Source organism: Lasiosphaeria miniovina, assembly GCF_030549165.1.
Source record: "Lasiosphaeria miniovina strain SMH2392-1A chromosome Unknown B0T26scaffold_4, whole genome shotgun sequence".
NCBI classification, from domain to species: Eukaryota; Fungi; Ascomycota; class Sordariomycetes; order Sordariales; family Lasiosphaeriaceae; genus Lasiosphaeria; species Lasiosphaeria miniovina.
The window spans coordinates 6284216-6304865 of NW_026848223.1; the positions used below are offsets into that span (position 1 = coordinate 6284216).

Here is a 20650-nt window from a genome sequence, read left to right on the forward strand (position 1 = left end):
CCGAGCTCCCGAGGCACAGCGGCCTCGGACTCGAATAGTGGATACCAACCTGCTAGGGTGATTACCTTCGGTGGCCGGCACGGTAGGTTTTTTTTGCAAACACGGAATGCGAGCAGCAGTGGAACAGCCTAACTACTATGGTCTAAGACTAATTTTTACTTCCCTGTCTAGTACCAGCAACCATGTCTTGGCCAGTGCCGTCCCTGCTAGCGCCGTATTGCGAACCGAACGGGCGCTGTAATTTTGAAATCGTGGCGCGCCGGGGGCCTGGTCTGTACCCGGGCAGAGGGTAAAAGTTTTGCTCGTCACCTCAGTAGTCCTGGGTTGGTTCAGACCATTTTTCGCCAACAATATTTACGTGCCATGTTAGCCAAGAAGAGGTGGCCCTGGTTTAGTGGCGTTCGGTACTTTTCGGCTCGCAGGGGACCCCCCTGACCCTGGCTCATTTAGGTTTATACGAAGCCACCCCAACAACTGGCTGGCCGGAACCAAACTGGGCCAGTGGGCACAAACCTAGCTCCTGATGTTAGCGTGAAACCGCATTGAGACCGGTGCCAAGTGCCCCTGAGGCATTAGTTCACCTTCGCCCGACAGGGACGGAGCCCCCCTTACTCGAACTAGCAACCCCATACCGCGATGTTACTACGACGGCGGGATAGGACACCTCAAATGGCCTGAGGCACAGCAGGCAGCCATCAAACTTCCCGGAAACAATCCTAGGATCCCGTCGGTGGGACTCCGCGACGCCGTCGACGAAGTGCGAAACACCTGCTCGTGGATGATAGCGGGCCTTGCTAGTTAGCTGCGCCGCCGATGTTCGCATTCCATGTTTCTTGTTTCCGGGCCTTGGGCTGTTGGTTTGCATCCTTGAACACCAGGAAACCTCCTGACCTCTTCACGTGCAGGTGCTGGGCGCTGGGCCATAAAACCTTACCCCAGTGCCCTCTTCCTTTTCTGTCTATTTCTAACATCACCCTTCCGCCCTTTTCCGACCGCTCGATCGAATGCCCTCCTCTTGACCGTCTTTTGTTGCGGGGGTAATTACTGTTGCTTTGTGTCGTTGTGGGGCTAACGTTAACCACGGAGAAGACGGCGACCTTTGTCATGTTTTCCGTGGTGTTGACGATGTTCTAATCAAATTGAGCCTAATTAGCCTTAACCAACCTTTTCCGACAATCCATCCGAAAAGCAACCACTTCATAGTCTCCTCTCGACAAGAGGCATCCCCAAAGTCCCGCCACTTCTTTCCAAAAATGATTTTCGGTTAGCCGCATGCACATGCAAGTAGGACTTCTGCACCTCGAGAAAAATAACCATTTCATAGCTACCCTAGATGCTGAGAGCCTTCAGCTTACTGGTGCCGCAACTAGGTCCCGTCAAGGATGAATAACACCTCGCGATGCAGTTGCCCTGTAGCGTGTAGTTCATGAGCTAGCATAGCAAGGATGGCTCGCCTGCGTGTTTGGTGCCCCTGTTTCGGACCTTGCGTCGAACGAGTCTATATAACCTCGCGGGGCTCGAATACGGCGCTGCTTAGCTCCCTTGATATGGGTAGTGCGCCAGGCCCATTTCTTTTTCTTACGATCACGAGCCATGGATCCTTGTTGTTATTATTTGATGGTTGTTGTGGAGCATAGCCGGCTTTATTCCTTGACGACCTAGCTCTTCATTTTCTTGAATGCGCACCCGATTCCCAGGGTCCTGAATCCCAATCTTCCAGTTGAGGGACCCGCCCTGTCCCAGGCGACCCCCCAGCTCATGAGTCACTCTGTTTGTTTTCCCCTGCTGGCCATGATCTCCCTTCTGGCCACGATTCAATTTCTTGCTACTATTTTATTTTAATCCTGTTAGTCGCGGCAATCACCTTGTACTCCGACAGCCGGAAACTACTGAGCGTGCCAACTCCCGGCTTTGTGGGAGACCGGGGTCCTCAACCTACTCGGCGCCGCTCTAAGGGATCCGCCCGGCTGACTGCCCTGCTCCCGACCTTTCTTTCCTAAACGCTTCCACCACTCGGCTCCCGGCCTAGGGACCCGGAGGTTAATATCTAAGCTCGGATACCGCTTGAGACCGGCGCTTCCCACCAATACTCGTCCCACAAATGAAAACCTCATGAGGGGGGCGAGTAATTCCACTAAATTTGAGCTACTAGTCCACGTACCTCAGGTCGTAGGTGGACTGGACATTAGCACTACGGAGTACTGGTCTCTGAAATATGCGCCGAAAACATGCACTATGCGTCGGTGGCAGAGACGGTCCAGTCAAGCTACTCATGCCTGGCCGTCTGTGATTGGCAACCTTGTGCGGATATTTACCGACGGAGTAATGTTCTAGAAGTTGAATTGCCTGCACTTCAACATCCAGGAGAATACGGTAGGTTGCTAGGTGCTCTATTTTAAATGCAAAAGATCAATATCATCCCTTTACTTCCCTTTACCGTATCGTTCTTTTTCTTCTCGCCTTTCTCGCTTATTGTAGCACGAAGTCTTTTACGTGCAAGTAATAAAACAGACGAATACTGATCGAATCTGCCTCCAAGCCCTTGCCTAATATCTCGGCATTTCCAAAACCAGAGAGGACAAAGAACCGTCGTTTAACCCACGAGTCACCATCCCGCGCGAATGTCCACTCCCAAAGTATATACAATGGACTAAGATCCAGGCTCACAATGTCCTTTGTTGTAAGAATTCGAAAGCGTCGACGTAACCACATATGAAATGCTCCATAAAGTCGGGCTACGATATAACTGGACGCTTACACCTGCTCGGATCTTTGCTATGCGAAATATGATCGGGGATTAACCAGGCTTCCCGCATATATGGCAAAGTGCCGCCGGCAGGACCAAGGCAAGGAAGGATAGATGGGAACCACAGGCAGGAATCTAACCGCCCCAGACACCGGCAGTGGGGCTCTTTGTACGATCACTTGCGCTTCCCTCGAGCCAGTCGACCCGCGGGGCCTCAAGGCACATTGCAGCCGCCTCCCCTCCGGCCAGTTGACCCAGTAGGTTTCCGAGGCACAACGGGCTCGGACTTGACACCCTGTCAGCGGCCGCCTTCCGGCACTGTTGTTATTTTTGCAACACTGAATGCAATGATTCACGGTACAATTAACGCCGAGCCTACACCGGTGTCGGGCCCTTCGATGCATTCGTTGCCCGGGTTCTTCGCCGTCATCAGTAGGGCGCCCGCTGACTCCCTGCCGTGACGTCGCCGACAAGGGTGGCTGGCAGGCAGCCAGTTGCCTTTGGTAGCGCGAGGCACAGCAACGAAGCAGGAATCACGATTCGGAAGCCAAGTATTCAAGCTCATTTGGTCGGAGTTAGTGACACAATTGATGAATGCCTAAACACCAGGCACTGCTGGCAGAGACCTAACCAGGCCTCTCACCCACTTTCAGGACCCACCCACAGGCGTTGCAATTATTTAAATAGATCCGGCCGGCCGTCTGCGCCGTTCATACTCGCATTACATAGTTCTTATTTGCGGATCTAAGGCTGTTAGTTCGCACGCCGCCCTCTTAAGTTCCGGGTTTCTTCGGAGACTGCCCGCAAACACCAAGTCTCGTCGGCGGCCCATCACCGCGTCTGGGACTTCTCACTTTCTTCAATTCCTGCTTCTGGCCCTTGGCTGGTCCCGCCGAGTTTGCGACAGGCTGCTGTCCAAGGCTGAAGTCCGTTAGCTCCTTTCCGTTCATTTTGTGAGACACAGCTGTCACGGTTGTGGTCACTGAGATGGAACTGACAAGGACCAAAAAACAGTATGTGGAAAACTAGCCGACCGAGATTGACTAAAACACAGGTTTCACCGCACTCGGCCCTTCGTATCTGTCCACCATCCACCGCCGAAGCGGCTCAACGTCCCGACAAGTGTGCGGTACATCGGACTCGACATAGTTCCGCCCCAGAGACGGATAGAACTTGGTCGGGATCGGCGTCATGTCCCCAGAGCACATGATGTACTGCCGGATCTGCTCGATGCAGTGGTCCTGGTGCATCGCAGTGCTGGCCGGCGAGCTCCTCGTCTTGTGCCCATGCCCGCTAGACCCATAATGCCCCGGGTTCAGCGCCTTGCGCAGGTTGTTCTGTTCTCGGCGTGGCAATGTTCAGTTTCACGTTGGGAGATGGCAGGACTGACCAGAGGGGCGGAACTCACCAAGCAGTGCAGCGTGTGGAAGAGGTCAAACCTGCATAGGCCGTGTCAGCCAACAGACAGAACCCCAGGACATGAAAGGTGTTTACCCAGCGACATAGCCGCCTCTCTGCTCGTCCCAGTAGCTGTCGATATCTTCCCCCCAGGACGACACTGCCTCCTCTCGTGTGATGAGCACATAGCGACCTGGCGCACGTTTGTCAGTTTCCGAGCTCGACAAATCGGCACTAGAGGGGCCGAACACATACCCCACGTCAGATTATCCCAGTTATAGTCAACCTCTGGGTGTGTCGCCGGATCGCCAACATACAAGACCGGGCTCGGATGCGGAATGTACATGTCGCCCTTTTCGTCAAAGGCCGGGCCGCCGGTGAAGCGAGTCTGGGCGACATGGATGTGCTTCCTCGCCGTCGCTGCAGAAACCCTGTCAGAAAACAAGCTTCTCCAAAAGATCGAAGCTGCCATACCAAAGTCTGTCGCATATCCGGCAGAGAATGTCCCCAGCTTTCCGCTTGGAACAGGTGAGTCTCGGTCGATGACCATGGCGAGCATCAACGACAGGGAGGCAAAAATGGCCGTCAATGTCCACGCAACGGCCGGGCGAAGAATAAAACGCAGATACCCAGGGGGCCGAGATTCTGCTTGTCGACTATTATTGGGCTCATCGTCGACGAAGGGCACAGGAGAGTACTCTGGTTTCATTTTCAGTCCGATCCCTCAAAGTCCTCGCCGTAACAAGGCCAATCCCTCAAAGTCCTCGTCGTAGCAAGGACACCAAATAGCGCGAGGTAGCAAGAAATGACAGTTGCAATAGGTGAGGATCCAAGGGATGATGGTGGACAGAGCTAAAGATGGGGTGAGCAATTCGAACACCTCGTAGCCGGGGCAGAGAGAAAGACCGGGACATGGGCAGAGAGAAAGACCGGGACATGGGCAGAGAGAAAGACCGGGACACGGGCAGAGAGAAAGACCGGGACACGAGAAGCAGCAGTTCCAAGCCCAAGAGGGCAGTTCCAAGTCCGAGAGGGTTTTCCGAGAGAGGTTGCCTTCAATTGTGATTGTGGCGATTGACCATGACCAACTGAATACGACCAAGATGATGTGAATCTCGTGCAGATGACTGAAGTCCCAAGAGTGGGTCTTGGTCTTGGGGGTAGTAGAAACGGAGCCAGAAACGGAGGGGCGACGGATAGTGGAATCTGCCCCCAAGCTCCTGTGGGGAAGGTAGCCGTCTGACAAGGCCCCTGTATTTCCCCGAGCATACGCGCCCTGCATCCGATGCGGAGACACGTACCCGCCTTGGCATTATTGCTTCAAGCAGTAGTGCCCGAGCTCCACCGGTCTGCGGCAGGCTTGACCGGAACGTTCAAATAGCTACCCTGCCAAGACCATGCAAGTTCAAGCGCCTATACCCTGTGAGTAGTGTAGGCGTCTATACCCTGTGAGTAGTGTAGTAGCTGACCATTGCATTATTAGTCACCGCGTCCAATGTGCAAGTGATACGATCATGTGCTGTGATTGTGATACTCGGTGCTTGAGGCCATGGTCCCGCTATTCCTAGAACTTCACGACGGCTAACGGTGCAACCCCGCCTGCCGGAACTTCACGACAGCTAACGCTGTAACCCCGCCTACCACGGGTGCAGGCCTCGGCCCATTCTTCTACTCCTGTGCCAGGGTAGATATTGTTATTTCAAGTGACTTCCAGGGGAGTATGGGCAGGGGGTTAGCCACGATTCGCCGCCAAGTCAGCCCACTTCCCATCATTCGATTCTAAAGTCACCTTTCTACTAGATTCTATAGTAAAAGTACTTCAATTTAAGAGCCGTACATCCATTTCAATAGATGCACATACCACTTCAACGTACCGCGCCATAGCTTCCCGAGGTCTTGCAGTCGCTCAGTTGCTCAACCCTTCAACACCACCTACCAAGAGATTCAAAGCTCCCGACCTTACACGTGTTCAAAGGCTTCAATGCAAGGCCCTGAATACAATAGGGGACCCGACTTAGCTGATGCGGAGGGCTGTACAATAAATTACTAAGTTTTGGCGTAAAAGACCCTTGTTTATTGTAGCGGCCTTGGCGCTTAATAGTGGCAAATATGGTCTTGGCAGGTAGCGAAATAACAATATCTACCCCGGCACAGGAGTACGGGATGTCGTATGAATAGCGCCTTCTCGGAGAGAAGCTGCATGTTCTAGTTTCGTTGCCGGCCGCAAAAATCAAGGTGCCGCAGACAGGACCAGACCGAGTGCTGGGTGCTGCAACTCTTGTAGTCTAGGTGTTGCCACGACCCCCCACTCGATTACTCGCAAGACCACTCCTCTCTACCACACCATTGAGCTACTCCTCTCTACCACACCGTTCAGCTCTTCCCCCAGCAGTGTGTTACCCGGAGTTTGCCTGAACCTCGTGCCCAATCCCCTCTGGCTTTTGCAGTTCTCTGGCTTTTGCAGTTTTCTTTTCACCTCCCTCTCCTCTCCCCGCCTCCTTGCTCCGGTCACTTCCTTCTCATCTTCATTTTGTCGTCTTCGGTTCGCACACAAAGCCACCTCACACTTACCATGGAATCCAAGTCGCACTTTGAGGACTCGCCGAGGGGAAGCGACGACGAGTCAGGCATGACACTGCTTGGCGAACAGCTCAAGGCGGCGCCAGTGAGGAGGTCAATCTTCCAGCGCGCCCTGAAAGGCGCTGTCGTTGCCGCGGCTCTCGTCTGCGCCGTCTCCGTCCTCTACACGGCTGTTGCGATCCGCCGGCTGTCATCGCTATCGGCCGTTGACTTTGGCGACTGCGGCGAAAGCCGGACCGTCGAGGAGGCTCGCGCCATGGGCTGCAAGTTCGACCCCATGAGCTGGATCTGGGTGCGCCCCGAGTGCTACGACGCGGAGTTGATTGCCGACTTTATGAACAAGACCGACTTTTCGTGGCACACCGAGCCCAAGTTGACGCCCGAGTCCAAGGTCCCCATGGATATCATCTTCCGCGGCGACCACCCCAAGCTCTTCACGCAAAAGAACTACCATTCCGTCCACTGCACAGTGAGTGTAGTCAATGCCACCCTTTGCCACCCTTTGCCACCCTTTGCCCCCTTTGCCCCCTTCTCCACCCTTTGCTTGCGTACCTAGACTACTTCTTGCTAACGTGGAACAGTACATGATGAAGAAGATGCACAAGGCCATCCTTGAACACAGGCCCATTGACACGTATCTGATGGACTGGGTGCACACGAACCACTGCGAGATGGTGCTGCTAAACGACTGGATGCACGAAGACACCCCCTGCACGCCTGAAATGGTGTGCCCGACTTGGGTGAGGGCGACGTGGACGGCCTGCAAGAGGTACTAAGCCTGAGGCATGTCTCCATGCATCCGAGATCACAACGCATCAGGGTGTCGCGTTTCCAGGTCTAGTCTGTTGGATCAAATTATGGCAAGTCGATCCATGTATTGCTTACCGAACCTAGACAATACAAGAACCGTTCCACGAGATCATATCCCACGTATCATATGTGGAAATGGCAACTGGGGAGGAGCTAAGCAGGTACCTACATACCTTAATTGCCTTACCTTAATTGCCTTACCTTGATTGCCCGAGTTATTGACGTCGAAAAATTTCCACGCTACATGGCCGATGGGACATGGCTGATGGGGAAGATGGGATTGCTGAGGCACTTCTCCACATCGCGTAGTTAGCTCTCCAGCAGGTGGTGTCTCGGCCGGGGTTGCCGACGACCAGCCTGCTTCCCCGCTCTTCCTAGCGCAAACGCAAATCCACAAGCAAACCGTCCCAGTGGGATGGTAGCGCCATCTCTCTCCGGTTCCACTCGTATTTCGGGTTCCACTCGTATTTCGGGAATCCGATTTGGATCACTCGGGACGGCTCCTCACGGAATGCTCGTCGATGGACGTCATTTCGCCAACAATTCGCTCCAGGCGCAGATCATCGATGCGCGGAAGAACCCCGGGACGCGGCCAGCGATAATGAATATCTCGACTCGGGAGATTAATGAATATCTCGACCCGGGAGATCGGTCTTGGCTGCCGGAGAGGAGTGGGAGGACTAGAGTCACTGGACTCCAAATAGATGAGTGATGGTGAGAGGCTAATCGGATGAGGCTACCGCGGTGATGCACGATCCTACTCATTTTGGCTGTTTCCGGCTAGATCGCCAGGTTGTGCTGGGTGAGCTGCGTCGAAAGGGTGTGGAGCTGCTAACTTTTTGGGCGCTTCAAGCTGAAAGATGTGCGAAACATTGAACCTGGGTAGCATTTTCGCGGCGTCTTGCTGCATCGGCACCCTGAGGGACAGGAGCTTGGAGGCATCTCTTTGGCTACTGCGGCAAGACATGCATGGCGTGCATCTGATGCTGGAGTGGGTGTGTAGCACAGCCCCAACTCGCCAATGAAGAGCCTTATCATCCGGCCCTTCTTGAGGCAGCAGATAGGTACCTAGGCAAGATAGGATACAGTTGTCTCTATAAATCCCTCAAATGGGCCCCTGGGTGCCTTTGTCTGTCTCTGAAGCCTTTTGCTCTGTTCCATCTTTCATTCCATCTTTCATTCCATCTTTCATTCCATCTTTCGTTTCAGATTGCCTCAATTAACGCCAACGACGAAAAATTTCAGGTCAAAGATTTCAGTTCAAAAATTTCAGTTCAAAATTTCAGGTCAACGCATTAATCAATAACTTGGTTCTAAATATGGGCGAGAAAGTTGTCATTATTACCGGGGCAGCCGTCCGTCAACCCCTCTTTTGTCTCTCTGACTCTTTATCCCCTGACTGGATCCGCTGACATATGGATGAATAGTCGGGCATTGGGAAGGCCCTTTCCACCAAGCTGGCGTCAAGGGGTTGGCGCGTCGGGTTGGTTGACATCAATGCTGAGGCGGGGAAGCAATTAGGTCAGTCCTCCCAGCAGCTCCGACAGGGATTACGCCCGGGGGCACTAACCCCAGAACTTGCAGAAACCGAATTGGGGCCCAATGCGTTCTTTGCTAAAGCCGACGTGGCAAGCTACGAGGCGCAGGTAGCCGCGTTCAGCGCCATCTTCACACACTGGGGCCGGCTCGACGCCGTGTGCGCCAATGCGGGCATCACGGACCGCTCGTCGCTGTACATGGTGCCGGCCGTGGGCCTGGATCTGGCCGCCGTCGACAGCATCCCGCCGCCGCCGGACCTCACCGCCACCGACGTCGACTACAAGGGCGTTCTCTACAGCACGCAGCTGGCCATCCACTTCATGCGCCACAGCCCCGGCAGACCCGGCGGCAAGATCCTGGCCGCGTCCAGCATCGCCGGCGTCTTCCCCCACCCCACCCTGCCCGAGTACAGCGGCGCCAAGGGGGCCGTCATTAACTTTGTGCGCGCCGCCGGGCCCGTCCTGCGCATCAAGGAGAAGATTGCCCTGAGCGCCGTGTGCCCGGGGCTGATCCGGACGCCAATCTTCCGCGACGAGGTGTGGGCGGCGCTAGATCCGCGAGTGCTGACGCCCGTAGAGACGGCAGTGCGCGGCTACGAGCAGCTGCTGGATGAGGAAGGCGACGCCAAGGCCGGCGAAGTCATCCTGTGCGTGGGCAGCGATATCGTGCCCGTCCCGGCCCCAGACATGGGAGCCGGCAGCGATGTAGACGAGGACTCGGGCGCCAAGATGATGGAGGCGGCCATGGAGCCGCTCTTCAGGGCGCTGCATGGAACGAGTTTGATGACATGACGCGATTTAGATTTGTGGTTGCATGGCAGAACGCAACCAAGCCACGCCAAATACAGGTCAATATTCCTGGCATCTGGCCATCCAATAAGCCCAATTTCCGGGTGCACCTTGTTCACAGCTATTACTTACCTGGGTCTATTCTAGATAACGAGTTTAATTCCAAATAAATATTCCGTGTTATTCTGAGACGAGTCAGGCACACCAAAATTCCATTTTGTCCTCGCCCACGTAATATTACTCACCCTGGCTTAAGCCCGCCCGGGCTCGATGTGCTCAAGCTTCATTAGGAACCTACCTTTGCTCACTCTAGTTACCGTTTTCGGCAGGCTGCGTGCCGGTAACAAAAATTGTTTCCAAACCACATGTTTAACCAGCGCCGGCACCAACTCAATTTTACCCAATTCAATCGATCAAATAAGTTAGGTGGGGGGGTAAGCGAACACTACTGATTTAGAACATTCTGTATAAGCAGGAGTCCCAACTAACCCTCCAACAAAAGAAAGGGTGATCTTTTTATTTACAAAACTTCAATACAATCTTTGATATCCTCTGAATCATCCGCTTCTTCCGCATCTTCTAAAACCTCTGCTGCACGCCCTACAGCTCTCTGGGCCTCACGAATAGTCTGAATATTCGCAAAGGTGGTATTTGGATCTTCTTCAACCTTCTTCTTCTTTCTGGCTCTTATTGATTCGAGAGTGTGTTCTAGACCTTCAATCTTTCGCTTCCTAATAGCTAGTTCAAAGGCCTGTTCATCCAAAGCCTTACCAATCTTTCTGAGGAAGAGCTTATCCGCTGGCATTGCTTTGATGATGCGTGCGAACTTCTTTGCCTGCTCAACGTAATCACGTGCCTTTCTAGGAGTCCTCCACTGCACCCGATCGTCTCCATAATCCTCCAGGATTGGCATACGGAGTGTGCGAACCTCTGGGGTAACTATAGTAGTTCTTAAGGGGCGTGAAGTATTAGAATTCTTGAGGAGGAGTGGGCTTCTTAGCGGTTTGTTGACATTCAAGGGCCAAAGGCCTGATGCCTTCCATCCTGACTTAGCATTACTCTTAGTAATTGCCTCTGTGCGTGAAATCTGGTAGCATTCCAGAAACGCACGTTTTCCGGCTACAGAAGAGTCGTCAAAGGCGTTAGCAAGAAGGTCCTCAAGCCGTCTGCGATAAAGTCGTTTTAGGGGGCCAAATATGGCCAAATCTAGGGGTTGGAGGACATGGGAAGTATGGGGAGGCAGATAAATAATGTGAATATTGTTTGTGAATGCCTCCCACATATAATCGGCAGTTGTGTGGCTGCCATGGCCATCAATAATAAGGAGTCGTTTCTCAGAGGAGTTTGCTGGCTTGGTGAGAGGAATGAACACATTTTTTAACCATTTGAGGCTTGTCTCATCGGTAGTCCATCCTTTCTCAGTTGCTGTAAAGAACCAATCCTGAAATGGCTTCATATCCAAAGGAAACCATTGTTGTTGAACGCTTTTCCCCTTAAAAATGACCAAAGGAGGAAGGCAACGGCCAGCTGCTGAGATGCATTCGACAAAAGTGGTCCAAGTGCGGGTTCCAGGCTGTTTTTTTTGAAGCGCCTTAAAGGCACGGCTTCCAATGACAAGGCCGTTAGTTCCTCTGCCTTCCATAATACCAGATTCGTCCTTGTTCCAGCGATTCTCTGGCTTAATCGCCTTGATAGCTAGTGTTTAGAAATGGTTGAACCAAGGTCGAATTGTTGACTCTGTAGCGCAGTTGACGCAGACCGAATCGACTCTCTTGGCCCTCTGAGTCTTCAAAACTTGATTGCGGTTAAGAAAGGCACGGCACCACCCCTTTCCAAGTGGTAAGGAGTCCCCCCTTTCAGCTAGAATACGGCGTGCAAGCTCCCTGATCTGTGCATGTGTAGGGGGCAATCCTAAATCTTGTTGAAGAAGAATCCATTCGACTAAACGATCCTCTTAGGTCTGTGTAAGCCTTTGCTCATCTTGATGAGCAACATTTCGAGGTAGGGAGCCATGTAGACGGCCATAAAGGGTGGAGGGTGGAACGTTCCATTTTCGCGCGACTTTGCGTAATCGATGTGTTCTGACGGCTTCCTCGCAAGCCTTGCGGAGGTCTTCTTCTGTATATGAAACCATTGTCAAGAGAAGAATAAAACGAATTGAAGATGAAGAGAATTGGAAAAGAATTGGTTGAGTTATGGGCTTTTTATATAAGAGGGTTGGTTGTGTTCCTCGCTTATCTAGAATGTTCTGGATCAGTGGCGTTCGCTTACTCCCCCACCTAACTTATAGCCATTTGGATCAATTCTACGATTTTGAGGTCAAATTTAACTAATTCGTAGGGCCAAAATAATTAGCGGATTTTCAATTATTTCCCATTGGCCAGGCCATTCATTTTAGGGCGGACTTTCGGATTTTCCTGGGTCCAGGGCGCTCCCTGACCAAGGCCAACCCTGTATTTTCCTGGGCCCGGGAAAATCTCTGACTGCCGAGCAGGCCGTAGGTCGCTGCAATGCACCGTTGAAGCTGCTATACAACAATCACGACGTAAATAAACAGCCGAATCCGATCTTTCCACCGAATCCTTCCATTCCACCGAGTCCTTCCATTCCTACAGCGATTTCCTTACGCCTGAACTACCGACAATATGCCTACCTCGACCGTTAATGCCGTAACCCTCTCCACAGGCCAAAAGCAAGCATTTGATGCCCTAAGGAAGCCATCACGAATCTCTACACAATACGAGGAGTTGGTCAAATTTGACATCAAAGAGCTGGGGAATATGGAGGTGAAGGACTGGCCCAAAATAACAACAACACGGGCGCTATACATAGCGGAATACTGGGCGGGCAAGAATACGAGGTCATGGTGGATTACTTCGCACGGCTGCTAGCTTGCCCAGGTCGTCAACAACGTCGTAAAAGAGGGAGCATACTTCTAGGCGTGCCACTATTGCGAGAAGGTCTTCAAGGCCGTGACGGCGTTAAGGCGCCGAGAAAGAAGCAAAAGACCTTGAAGATGACTTCGAACACTAAGGAAAGGTCGTTGTTATTACTTCACAAGCTCACATCGAAGGAAAAGCTTATTAATATCATCATTCGCTTGAATCTTCCATATAGCATCGTCGAATATAAGGCTTTTCGCAATTTCTACATGGACCTAAATGCCGATAAGACAGCTACCCTAATTCCGTCCTCGCACAATACGGTTCGAGAGTATATTAAGGATCGCTTTGATACGCACCAGTAGGGCCTGCGCGCGCGCTTGAGGGCATCGCCATTCATAAAGCGTCTTTCCTTCGATATATGGACTTCCGTATCGACCGTTTCCTTCCTCGCGATCTTCGTACATACGCCGGTACTAACGGCGACGTACATCGCGAGTTATTAGGTATACCACACATCGAGGGCTCTCATAACGGCGATAACAAGGCCACATGCATCAATAAAGAAGTCAAAGAACACGACTTTGAGGACCAAATCGGGTATTTCCAATATAAAACGTTAATTCGAACACCTGGGCCGTGAGGCATTCGTTATAGTCCTTGGTACCTGATATGTGCGATCTCGACCGCGATGCGTTAGCTGAAAAACGTCGAATTCGTTGCTTTGGCCACATACTCAACCTGGCGGCGCGCGCCTTCATTCTAGGTCACTCAATAGAGCTAGAAAGACCCTTTGACGATAACTTCATCGGCCAGTTACCTGACGTACAAGAAGAAGCCTTATTGAAGGAGTGGCGAAAGCGAGGCCCGGTCGGGAAGCTACACAACATCGTACACTTTATTCGGAGGTCGCCACAACGCCGGGATTCCTTTCTTCAAATCGAGCGCAACCGACGCAACGAAGACGGCGCCGTAGTCCTCGATAGGACCCTCGAGGGCCTACACCAATATGGCGATAATTCAACGAGGTAGAATTCTGTTTACGTCATGATCCAACGCGCAGTGCGTTTACAGACCCAGGTGGATTTTTGGTGGCACCCAAATCAGGCCGAGGAACCTAACAGGCGTATACCCGCCGCCGACTTATTACAACCAAGCGACTGGCACGTACTTTCCGTTGTTTTGTCTATTCTTAAACCTTTCAAGAAGATCACCAAATGGTTCGAGGGCAAGGCAGTTACCTTCCCTCAAGTCATCGCAACGCATAAATGGCTCATCGACTTCCTTGAGGACCGCCTCCGCACCTTACATCCTAACCTTGAAGCGTCACGAAATTCACCGGTGGCCCGGTACACACCCATCCAGAGATCTCGGTCGCTAAACAAATTAAAGATGACGACGACGACGACGACGACGACGATGACGATATCAATAACGTTGAGTCTTCCTTAACGAGTCAAGTCCCTTCGAAACGGCCACGGCGTGATATGCGTTTACCTGCCTACCTAGCCGACTCGGTAATCAACCTACCACGGGACCTCCCGACCGGGCAGGTTAGACCCCCCTCACTAGACCTCGCCGCCGACTTACCCGACAACTCCCCATCCTCGAATACTAATCTACAGCAAGATCATATATCCTTCCTTCGAACAAGCATTAGCCTAGCCATTCAGAAGCTGAGAAAATATACTACATTATGGAGGAGAGCCCAGCTTACTGGGCAGCCATGATACTACACCCTGGGCACAAGAAGAAGTGGGTTGATAACTTCTTGGGAGAGGAGCGGGCCAGGGAGGCATATAGGGTATGCCGCGATCTTTACCAAACCGAGTATTCCGGCCTCGCTATCCCGGCGCCGGTACAACCGGCTCAGTCGCCGTCTACAGGTCCAGGGACTATTCTTATTAGTCATGACTATTAGAACCCGCCTGAAGACCCTAGCCGGAAGGATGAACTCGCTGAATACCTTGTAGAGGGAGTCAGGCCTGTAAATGACATATAATCTTGGTGGTTTAGTCGTCAGGAACGTTGGCCCCGGCTGTCAAAAATGGCCCTGGATTTAATATCTATTCCTTCTATATTAGCGGACCCGGAGAGGGCATTCAGTAACGGTAAGCTAGTCTTCGGCACACAGAGACATAGAATGGGCGACGATAGCTTCAACAACATCATGTGTTTGAAAGATTGGGTACGTTGACGAGCTTTTCCGGGCTTCAGGGCTTTTTTTTGAACGAGTCTCCTGCAACTGTTACAACGTCCCCAGCCACTGTAATCCACCACACATAACTCTAACCCTGCCCACCATCCAAGATTCTGCCGCGCAGTAATTTACCACTGTTTACCACAACGCAGCCGAACCTTACACCTTCTACTGCAACCCAACTTCAACAACCACCAAAACATCGTCATCACCGCATTCAATCGATGCATCGGTATGGCTTCATTTCTTCATTGTTTATTTCGTCGCGCAGTACTAACTAGCGATAGAAATGGCCGCCCTTAAAAATCTGAGCGATCTTAGCGACTTTGGCGATCTCAGCGATGCGCCCGATGAAAATACGCCCCGCTACCACCACTCACGAACCCCCCCCCCCAGCCATCGACTTTTCAGTACGAAATATAACTCCCTCGATAATCTTGTCGATGATTTGAGCAAATTCGCCGCTTCTACGCTCTTCAACATAGCCAAACTACGAAGCTCCAACTATATCAAGGACTTCGGCGCAACGAGGGTGGATTTTGGCTGCCGACGTGGAAGAGTCGTGAAGTCCAGGCAACAGTGAACAACACCACCACCAAAGAGGCTGCAGTTGCCAGGCCGTGGTGTGAGGAGCAGTGGAACGCTTCCCTTGGGTGCAGTCAGCTGTGCCTTTGGCTTGATCGATAACGAACGTGACGACGGCTTCAACTAGGTTATGAACCGGTCGACGAGCAACTAGGTCATGAACCGGGTCGACGAGCATCGTGAAAGAATCGGCGCACCACCTCCGAAGGTCACAATTACCGACTTCGAGGCCCGGGCGGCACAACAACATGGCGAGCTTCACGTAGACCTGCAGCCTCTGCAGTGGCCCAAGGCCGTATTGTACGGCCTACACGAAGCGAAAGGGTCCCGCAGCCGACTGCCCGGGCCTTGGAAGGCATGGATCAGTAAGGCTGTCATACAGTTGTGAGTAGTTTGATAAGACGCAGTTTTTTATTGCATTTTTGGCCCTGTTACGTAAGCGAATTCAACGAAGTCAGCTTCGCTTTTTACTGAAGATTTGAACGATTTGAGCGAATCTACGGTCCTGAGCTGGAATTACCGCATTTAGAAGTGTGCTGACGTTAGCGACGGCGGCGAGGTGCAATTGCGGTGCAACTGCGTTGCCAGCGCTTGGAGCGGGGCAGCCCGCGAATGTGGTAATTTTGGCTGTAAAATGTGGTATTTTCATGGGCGGTGAGCTGTAACGCTTGGCGGCCTACGTACTCACAGTGACTGGGGACGTTTTAACAGTTGCAGGAGACTCGCTCTTTTTTTTTTATCATTTTGGGCCTCTTTAATAACTTTTTACATCCTTTTTGGTAGAGCGAAAGATGCCGTCAAATATCATCAATTATTAACATATCAATCAATTCTAGCCTCAACCTAGTCAAATACCCATTTTGGCCGCTCAATTCAACCAAATATAGCCCCAAGATTGAGTTGTTTGAGCCATTGCCAACGCTGTGTTTAACCACAACACAGCGAGTCCTTGCGATACTTACAACGCACTATCTAGCATTGAAACCCAGAATAGCTTCGTTTGCCTCTCCGATTTTCAGCGGCGCCCATGTAGGCGCCATTGCGTTATTTACATTTGAATAGTTATGTTAGCGAAGTTGCTTCATTAAATAGCGCAATACAGCAATCGCTCAATGCCTCCCAAAAAGTTGGTATTCCTCTCTCGTTTTCCGGTAGCAGCGATAATTCTCAGCCACAGTGAAATCTTCTCCAGGCAACAGCCATCTCCCAATTTCCAGGTAAACTTTCACTGCACTTTCACTCAACTTGATACCGCATTCACCGCCAACCATGTCGGGCTTTGAAATCGCTGGCATTCCGCTTGGAGCTGGGGCCCTTTTGCTCTCCATCAAGGGCGCCGTTGACGGCTGCCGCCTCCTCGCCGACGTGTGCGCCAAGGACAGTGGCCTCAGCTTCGCTGCGACGCATTACTACCTCCAAAATACACGCTTGCAGCTCCGGAAGGACCGCCTCAATGTCGTCGACGAAGCCAACGGCCTGCTCTTGAAGCAGCCTCGCATCACACGCGATGCCGTGTGGCGGATCGTGGCCGAGATCAACGCCACGCATGAACTCGCCGTCAATTTCATCACAAAGTACGACACTAAGAACGCCGCAGTACCTACCTCCGCAGTGACAGCGCCGGGGATCGAGACTGCGGGGGCCGAGACTTTCACGAGGAGAGTAAGCGGGTGCCCGTGTTCACCCAAGCCCGCGCTCGCATCCCGAAGAAAAAACGGCTGGCAGGCGCTGGACTCCAGCTCGCCAGTTTCGTGGTCGAAGACAGTGCACGAAACGGCCACCCCAAGATTGAAGTTGCTTCGTAAGGAAATGGTGTCGCCATGATTGGCGATTCCTTGCAAAAGAGGCAAGTCGCAGGATAGAATGTCGAAAGAGGTCACTGAGAAAAGGTTGAGAAGACGGCGGGGCTCCCGCGGAATCTGGCTTCGGCGTTGCGCTCTTGGCTGCCTGACATTCGAAATTGGGGGAAGGTAACATCGTCATCCCTTGTCGCATCGGTTGGATCGGCAACGTTAGCGCCGTCGCCCAAGTCGGCTGCCGCTACCGGAACTCTCTCGCGCACAAGGGAGGACACAACGGGCGTCGTGAACGCGAATTTGGTCGGATGGGTCAGTCGAAAAGTCTGCGTTCTAGTTTATCGAGGTTAGGGAGGGCTGGGAACTATTGTGGGAATTTGGAGAGCGACTGATGGTGCGGCTGACTCCTAAGATGCATCGGCGTGGCACGCCCCCGGTAGTCACGTATTAAAGATTGCGCATTCTCACACACCCAGTATATACTCACCCAGTATATACTCACACACCCAGTATATACGTACATCGTAATTATAGTCATTACCTGGGGGCTGTCCCTATGAATTACGCGTCTCCTGCTTTCCATCGAAAGGAACCTTTGGCCGGAAGGACTAGAAACGGGCCTCTGAGCCTATATAGCGGCGGAAAGTAGGATCACAGTATTAACTCAGAGAAGAATTAGGAAAAGCCCAGGGGTAATCAGCTAGCTGCAGCTCACCCCGGCTCACCCCGGCTCACCCCAGCTCAGAACTACATGGTAAGAAAAATAATCAAATTCCTAGATTCGTCTAATACAACGAGCTGTCGACACGTCATGGATAAACCCGAGCTTCATCAGCATCTCAACAAGCGCGACTGCTAAGCACTCTCCTCCTAGCCAGCAGTGCTAGTCTTGGTAAACGTGTAAGTTTGGTGGTCGGGGTCTGGCGGTGTTGTGTCCGTGACGGGGCTGATGTCGGCGACACGCTCCTCGTGCTTGAGGCAGGCCGCCGACCTCCCGCCATGGTTGTTGCTGGGGTGGTAGCTGGCATCGTTGCGCAGCCGCCAGATCAGCGACTCGTGCAACACAGCGTCGGCGGGGATGTCGCGCGCGGCGCCTTTGTTGAGCGGGAAGCGCACGTTGACCCAGTCGTCGTCCTCAAGTTCCCACCGCGTAATCAACGGGAGCCATTCTGCTGCAGTTAGCCCAGTTAATCTCCCCGGGGCCATGATACGACATGGCTTACCGAGAAACTTCCACAGCAGCACCTTGAAGAAGCCCGTGCCGTAGCCAAAGCGTAGCGAGTCGTGAATGAAGCCACCGAGTGCCTGCGACTTCTTCTTCTGGAAACGGCGCTTGAAGCGGTCGACGAGATCGCCGCGCCATTTGACGGCGGCCGACGGGTCCTGCTGGCCCACGAGCTCGACCTCGCGCATCATCCAGGCCAGCGGGATGTCGCTCATCTGGAAGGGGCCCGAGTCCATGTACTTGCTGGCCTTGTGCGCCTTGCGCGTCGTCGACAGGTTCTTGAGCCGCTGCCAAATCGTCATGCGGTGCTGGGTGTCGAGAGGGTTGTCTGCAGCCGCCGGCCAGCCCCCGCCCACGTCGCCGTGGCACCCGGGGAACCATACCTCCTTGATGTCCTCCGAGTCGTCCTCGCTGATCGAGGCGCGAATGTCCTGGGCCAAGAGCGCGGCTTTGAACTTGACACGCCGCTCGTCGACGGCGACGGCGTGGCGGACGTACTGTGCTGTGCCGCTTACCTTGACCGGCTTGGGCGTCTTGCGCTCCAGGACGGCCACCGAGTTCACGCAGTCCCACATGCCGAGGAAGTAGACCTTGATGTTCTGCTCGTCAACGTGGCCGTGGTGGTGGACCTGCGCCTTGCGGCAGAACGTGTTGCTGAAGGCTGCAATCTCGTCGCGCCTAGGGTGTTCTACTCCGGACTCATCCTGGCCGCCATTGGTCAGTGCCACTTCCATCTGCTGTCCGTCGGCGCCCGCATTCCTGGCCCCTCTCTTGCGGCCTTTCTTGCCGCCGTGCCCCTTTCCGAACTCCTGAATCTCGCCAGCCAGGTAGCGCTGGTAGAGACGGTACGCGAAGGGGACAAGCTCTTCGTTGCCTTTGCACAGCAGGCCGACCGTGTTGATCATGCGCGCCAGGAACTTGGCTGTGAAGGCGCCGCGGCTAAAGCCAAACATGTAAATCCTGTCGCCCTGTGCCGGTGCAGACTTGTAAGCACCTTAGAATTGCGAGCACGAGATGACCGCGACAAGACTCACCGAGCCGTAGTACCGCATCAGGAAGCGGTATCCGGCCAGCACGTGCGAGTCAAAGCCGGTGCCAAACCCCTGGTCCAGGGTCTGCTCTACCGTGCTCCGAATGCTCTGCAGCCACGTCTGATCTACCGAAGTTCCGTCCGTGTCGTAGGTACCGATGCCAGCTGCAAACCGACGAGCTGTTAGCTGATATGCCGAGGACGGTGGGCGGGTAGGTCGACATCAGACGCAGCTCGCCGGGGAGCGCAAATACTGACTCTGATAGTAATGAAACTGTTGAGGATCATTTCGGTCCAGCTTGTTCAGGATCTTGACGACGTTGGTGTCGGCATTGGATCCGCTAAAAGTGTTGCCTGTGCCATCGAAGCAAAGTATCAGCTTCTTTGGCGCGCTTGGCTGGACAGTCTTGTCGGGGCCCGGAACAGGAGTATGGTCGGGCTCTTGTGAGCGAGTCTGGTCGGGCTCTTGTGAGTGAGTCTGGTCGGGCTCTTGTGAGTGAGTCTGGTCAGGCTCTTGTGAGTGAGTCTGGTCACTGCGCTCTTGTGACATGTTATTTGTCTTGGGGGGAGGTTGGTGCTGAAGAACAAGGACGTCGTTGGGGTTCGAGCAATCTTGGCTCAGAATGCGGAAAGGGTGGTGAGCAGACGAGGTGGTTACAGGAGTCGGCGGTAGCTCCTATTATTGTACTGCCGGTAACAGCCGACTCGTCACCATTGTCGCCGAGGTTGCCGGCCTCGACAACACAGATTCTGCCTTCCATGCGCCAAGCCATCCGGGGCGGGGTATCTGTGCTACTTGGCTGGATCCTCGGCCACCATCTCAGTCTCGCAGGACCGCTGTACTTTGCGGAGACTGTGGTTCGTACTACGGGATTGGGCCTTGGCCTGCTGATGTCCTTACCCGTCCATTACCCGGCGAGACTGACATTGGCAGGTGGGCGCCAATTATTTGGATTAATCGGTGGAAAAGCCCTTGCACAGTGTGCCTCGTATCCTGGTGTGTGTATCTGCCTGCCTACGTTAGTTGGCTGTCGGGAACGAGCTGCAACCATCATAACACCCCGCTTGTAT

General features: G+C 53.2%; 5 protein-coding genes across 5 annotated transcripts; 3 read left to right on the forward strand and 2 right to left on the reverse strand.

The window, feature by feature from the left end:
- Positions 1 to 3546: 3546 nt before the first annotated feature.
- B0T26DRAFT_713864 (uncharacterized protein) lies at positions 3547 to 5131 on the reverse strand. Its single transcript, XM_060442147.1, has 6 exons — positions 4619 to 5131; positions 4400 to 4564; positions 4241 to 4337; positions 4155 to 4185; positions 3745 to 4083; positions 3547 to 3667 (listed from the first exon to the last, which is right to left on the reverse strand). Exons 1-5 carry the CDS (start codon positions 4851 to 4853, stop codon positions 3790 to 3792), a joined length of 822 nt encoding a protein of 273 aa, XP_060297455.1. The 5' UTR covers positions 4854 to 5131; the 3' UTR covers positions 3547 to 3667; positions 3745 to 3789.
- Positions 5132 to 6312: 1181 nt separating this feature from the next.
- B0T26DRAFT_334836 (uncharacterized protein) lies at positions 6313 to 7725 on the forward strand. The gene is made up of 2 exons (XM_060434443.1): positions 6313 to 7199; positions 7306 to 7725. The coding sequence occupies exons 1-2, from the start codon at positions 6717 to 6719 to the stop codon at positions 7498 to 7500; spliced, it is 678 nt and encodes a 225-aa protein (XP_060297456.1). The 5' UTR covers positions 6313 to 6716; the 3' UTR covers positions 7501 to 7725.
- Positions 7726 to 8691: 966 nt separating this feature from the next.
- B0T26DRAFT_831226 (uncharacterized protein) lies at positions 8692 to 10281 on the forward strand. The gene is made up of 3 exons (XM_060447470.1): positions 8692 to 8889; positions 8962 to 9055; positions 9119 to 10281. Exons 1-3 carry the CDS (start codon positions 8854 to 8856, stop codon positions 9862 to 9864), a joined length of 876 nt encoding a protein of 291 aa, XP_060297457.1. The 5' UTR covers positions 8692 to 8853; the 3' UTR covers positions 9865 to 10281.
- A 6255-nt stretch (positions 10282 to 16536) lies between these two features.
- Positions 16537 to 17519, forward strand: B0T26DRAFT_713881 (uncharacterized protein). The gene has a single exon (XM_060442148.1). The coding sequence runs from the start codon at positions 16798 to 16800 to the stop codon at positions 17350 to 17352; it is 555 nt and encodes a 184-aa protein (XP_060297458.1). The 5' UTR covers positions 16537 to 16797; the 3' UTR covers positions 17353 to 17519.
- Positions 17520 to 18194: 675 nt separating this feature from the next.
- Positions 18195 to 20352, reverse strand: B0T26DRAFT_741520 (uncharacterized protein; the record flags this gene model as incomplete). The annotated part of the gene is made up of 5 exons (XM_060443981.1): positions 18195 to 18493; positions 18548 to 19517; positions 19584 to 19744; positions 19838 to 20020; positions 20268 to 20352. 5 exons carry the CDS (start codon positions 20350 to 20352, stop codon positions 18195 to 18197), a joined length of 1698 nt encoding a protein of 565 aa, XP_060297459.1.
- Between the last annotated feature and the right edge of the window lie 298 nt (positions 20353 to 20650).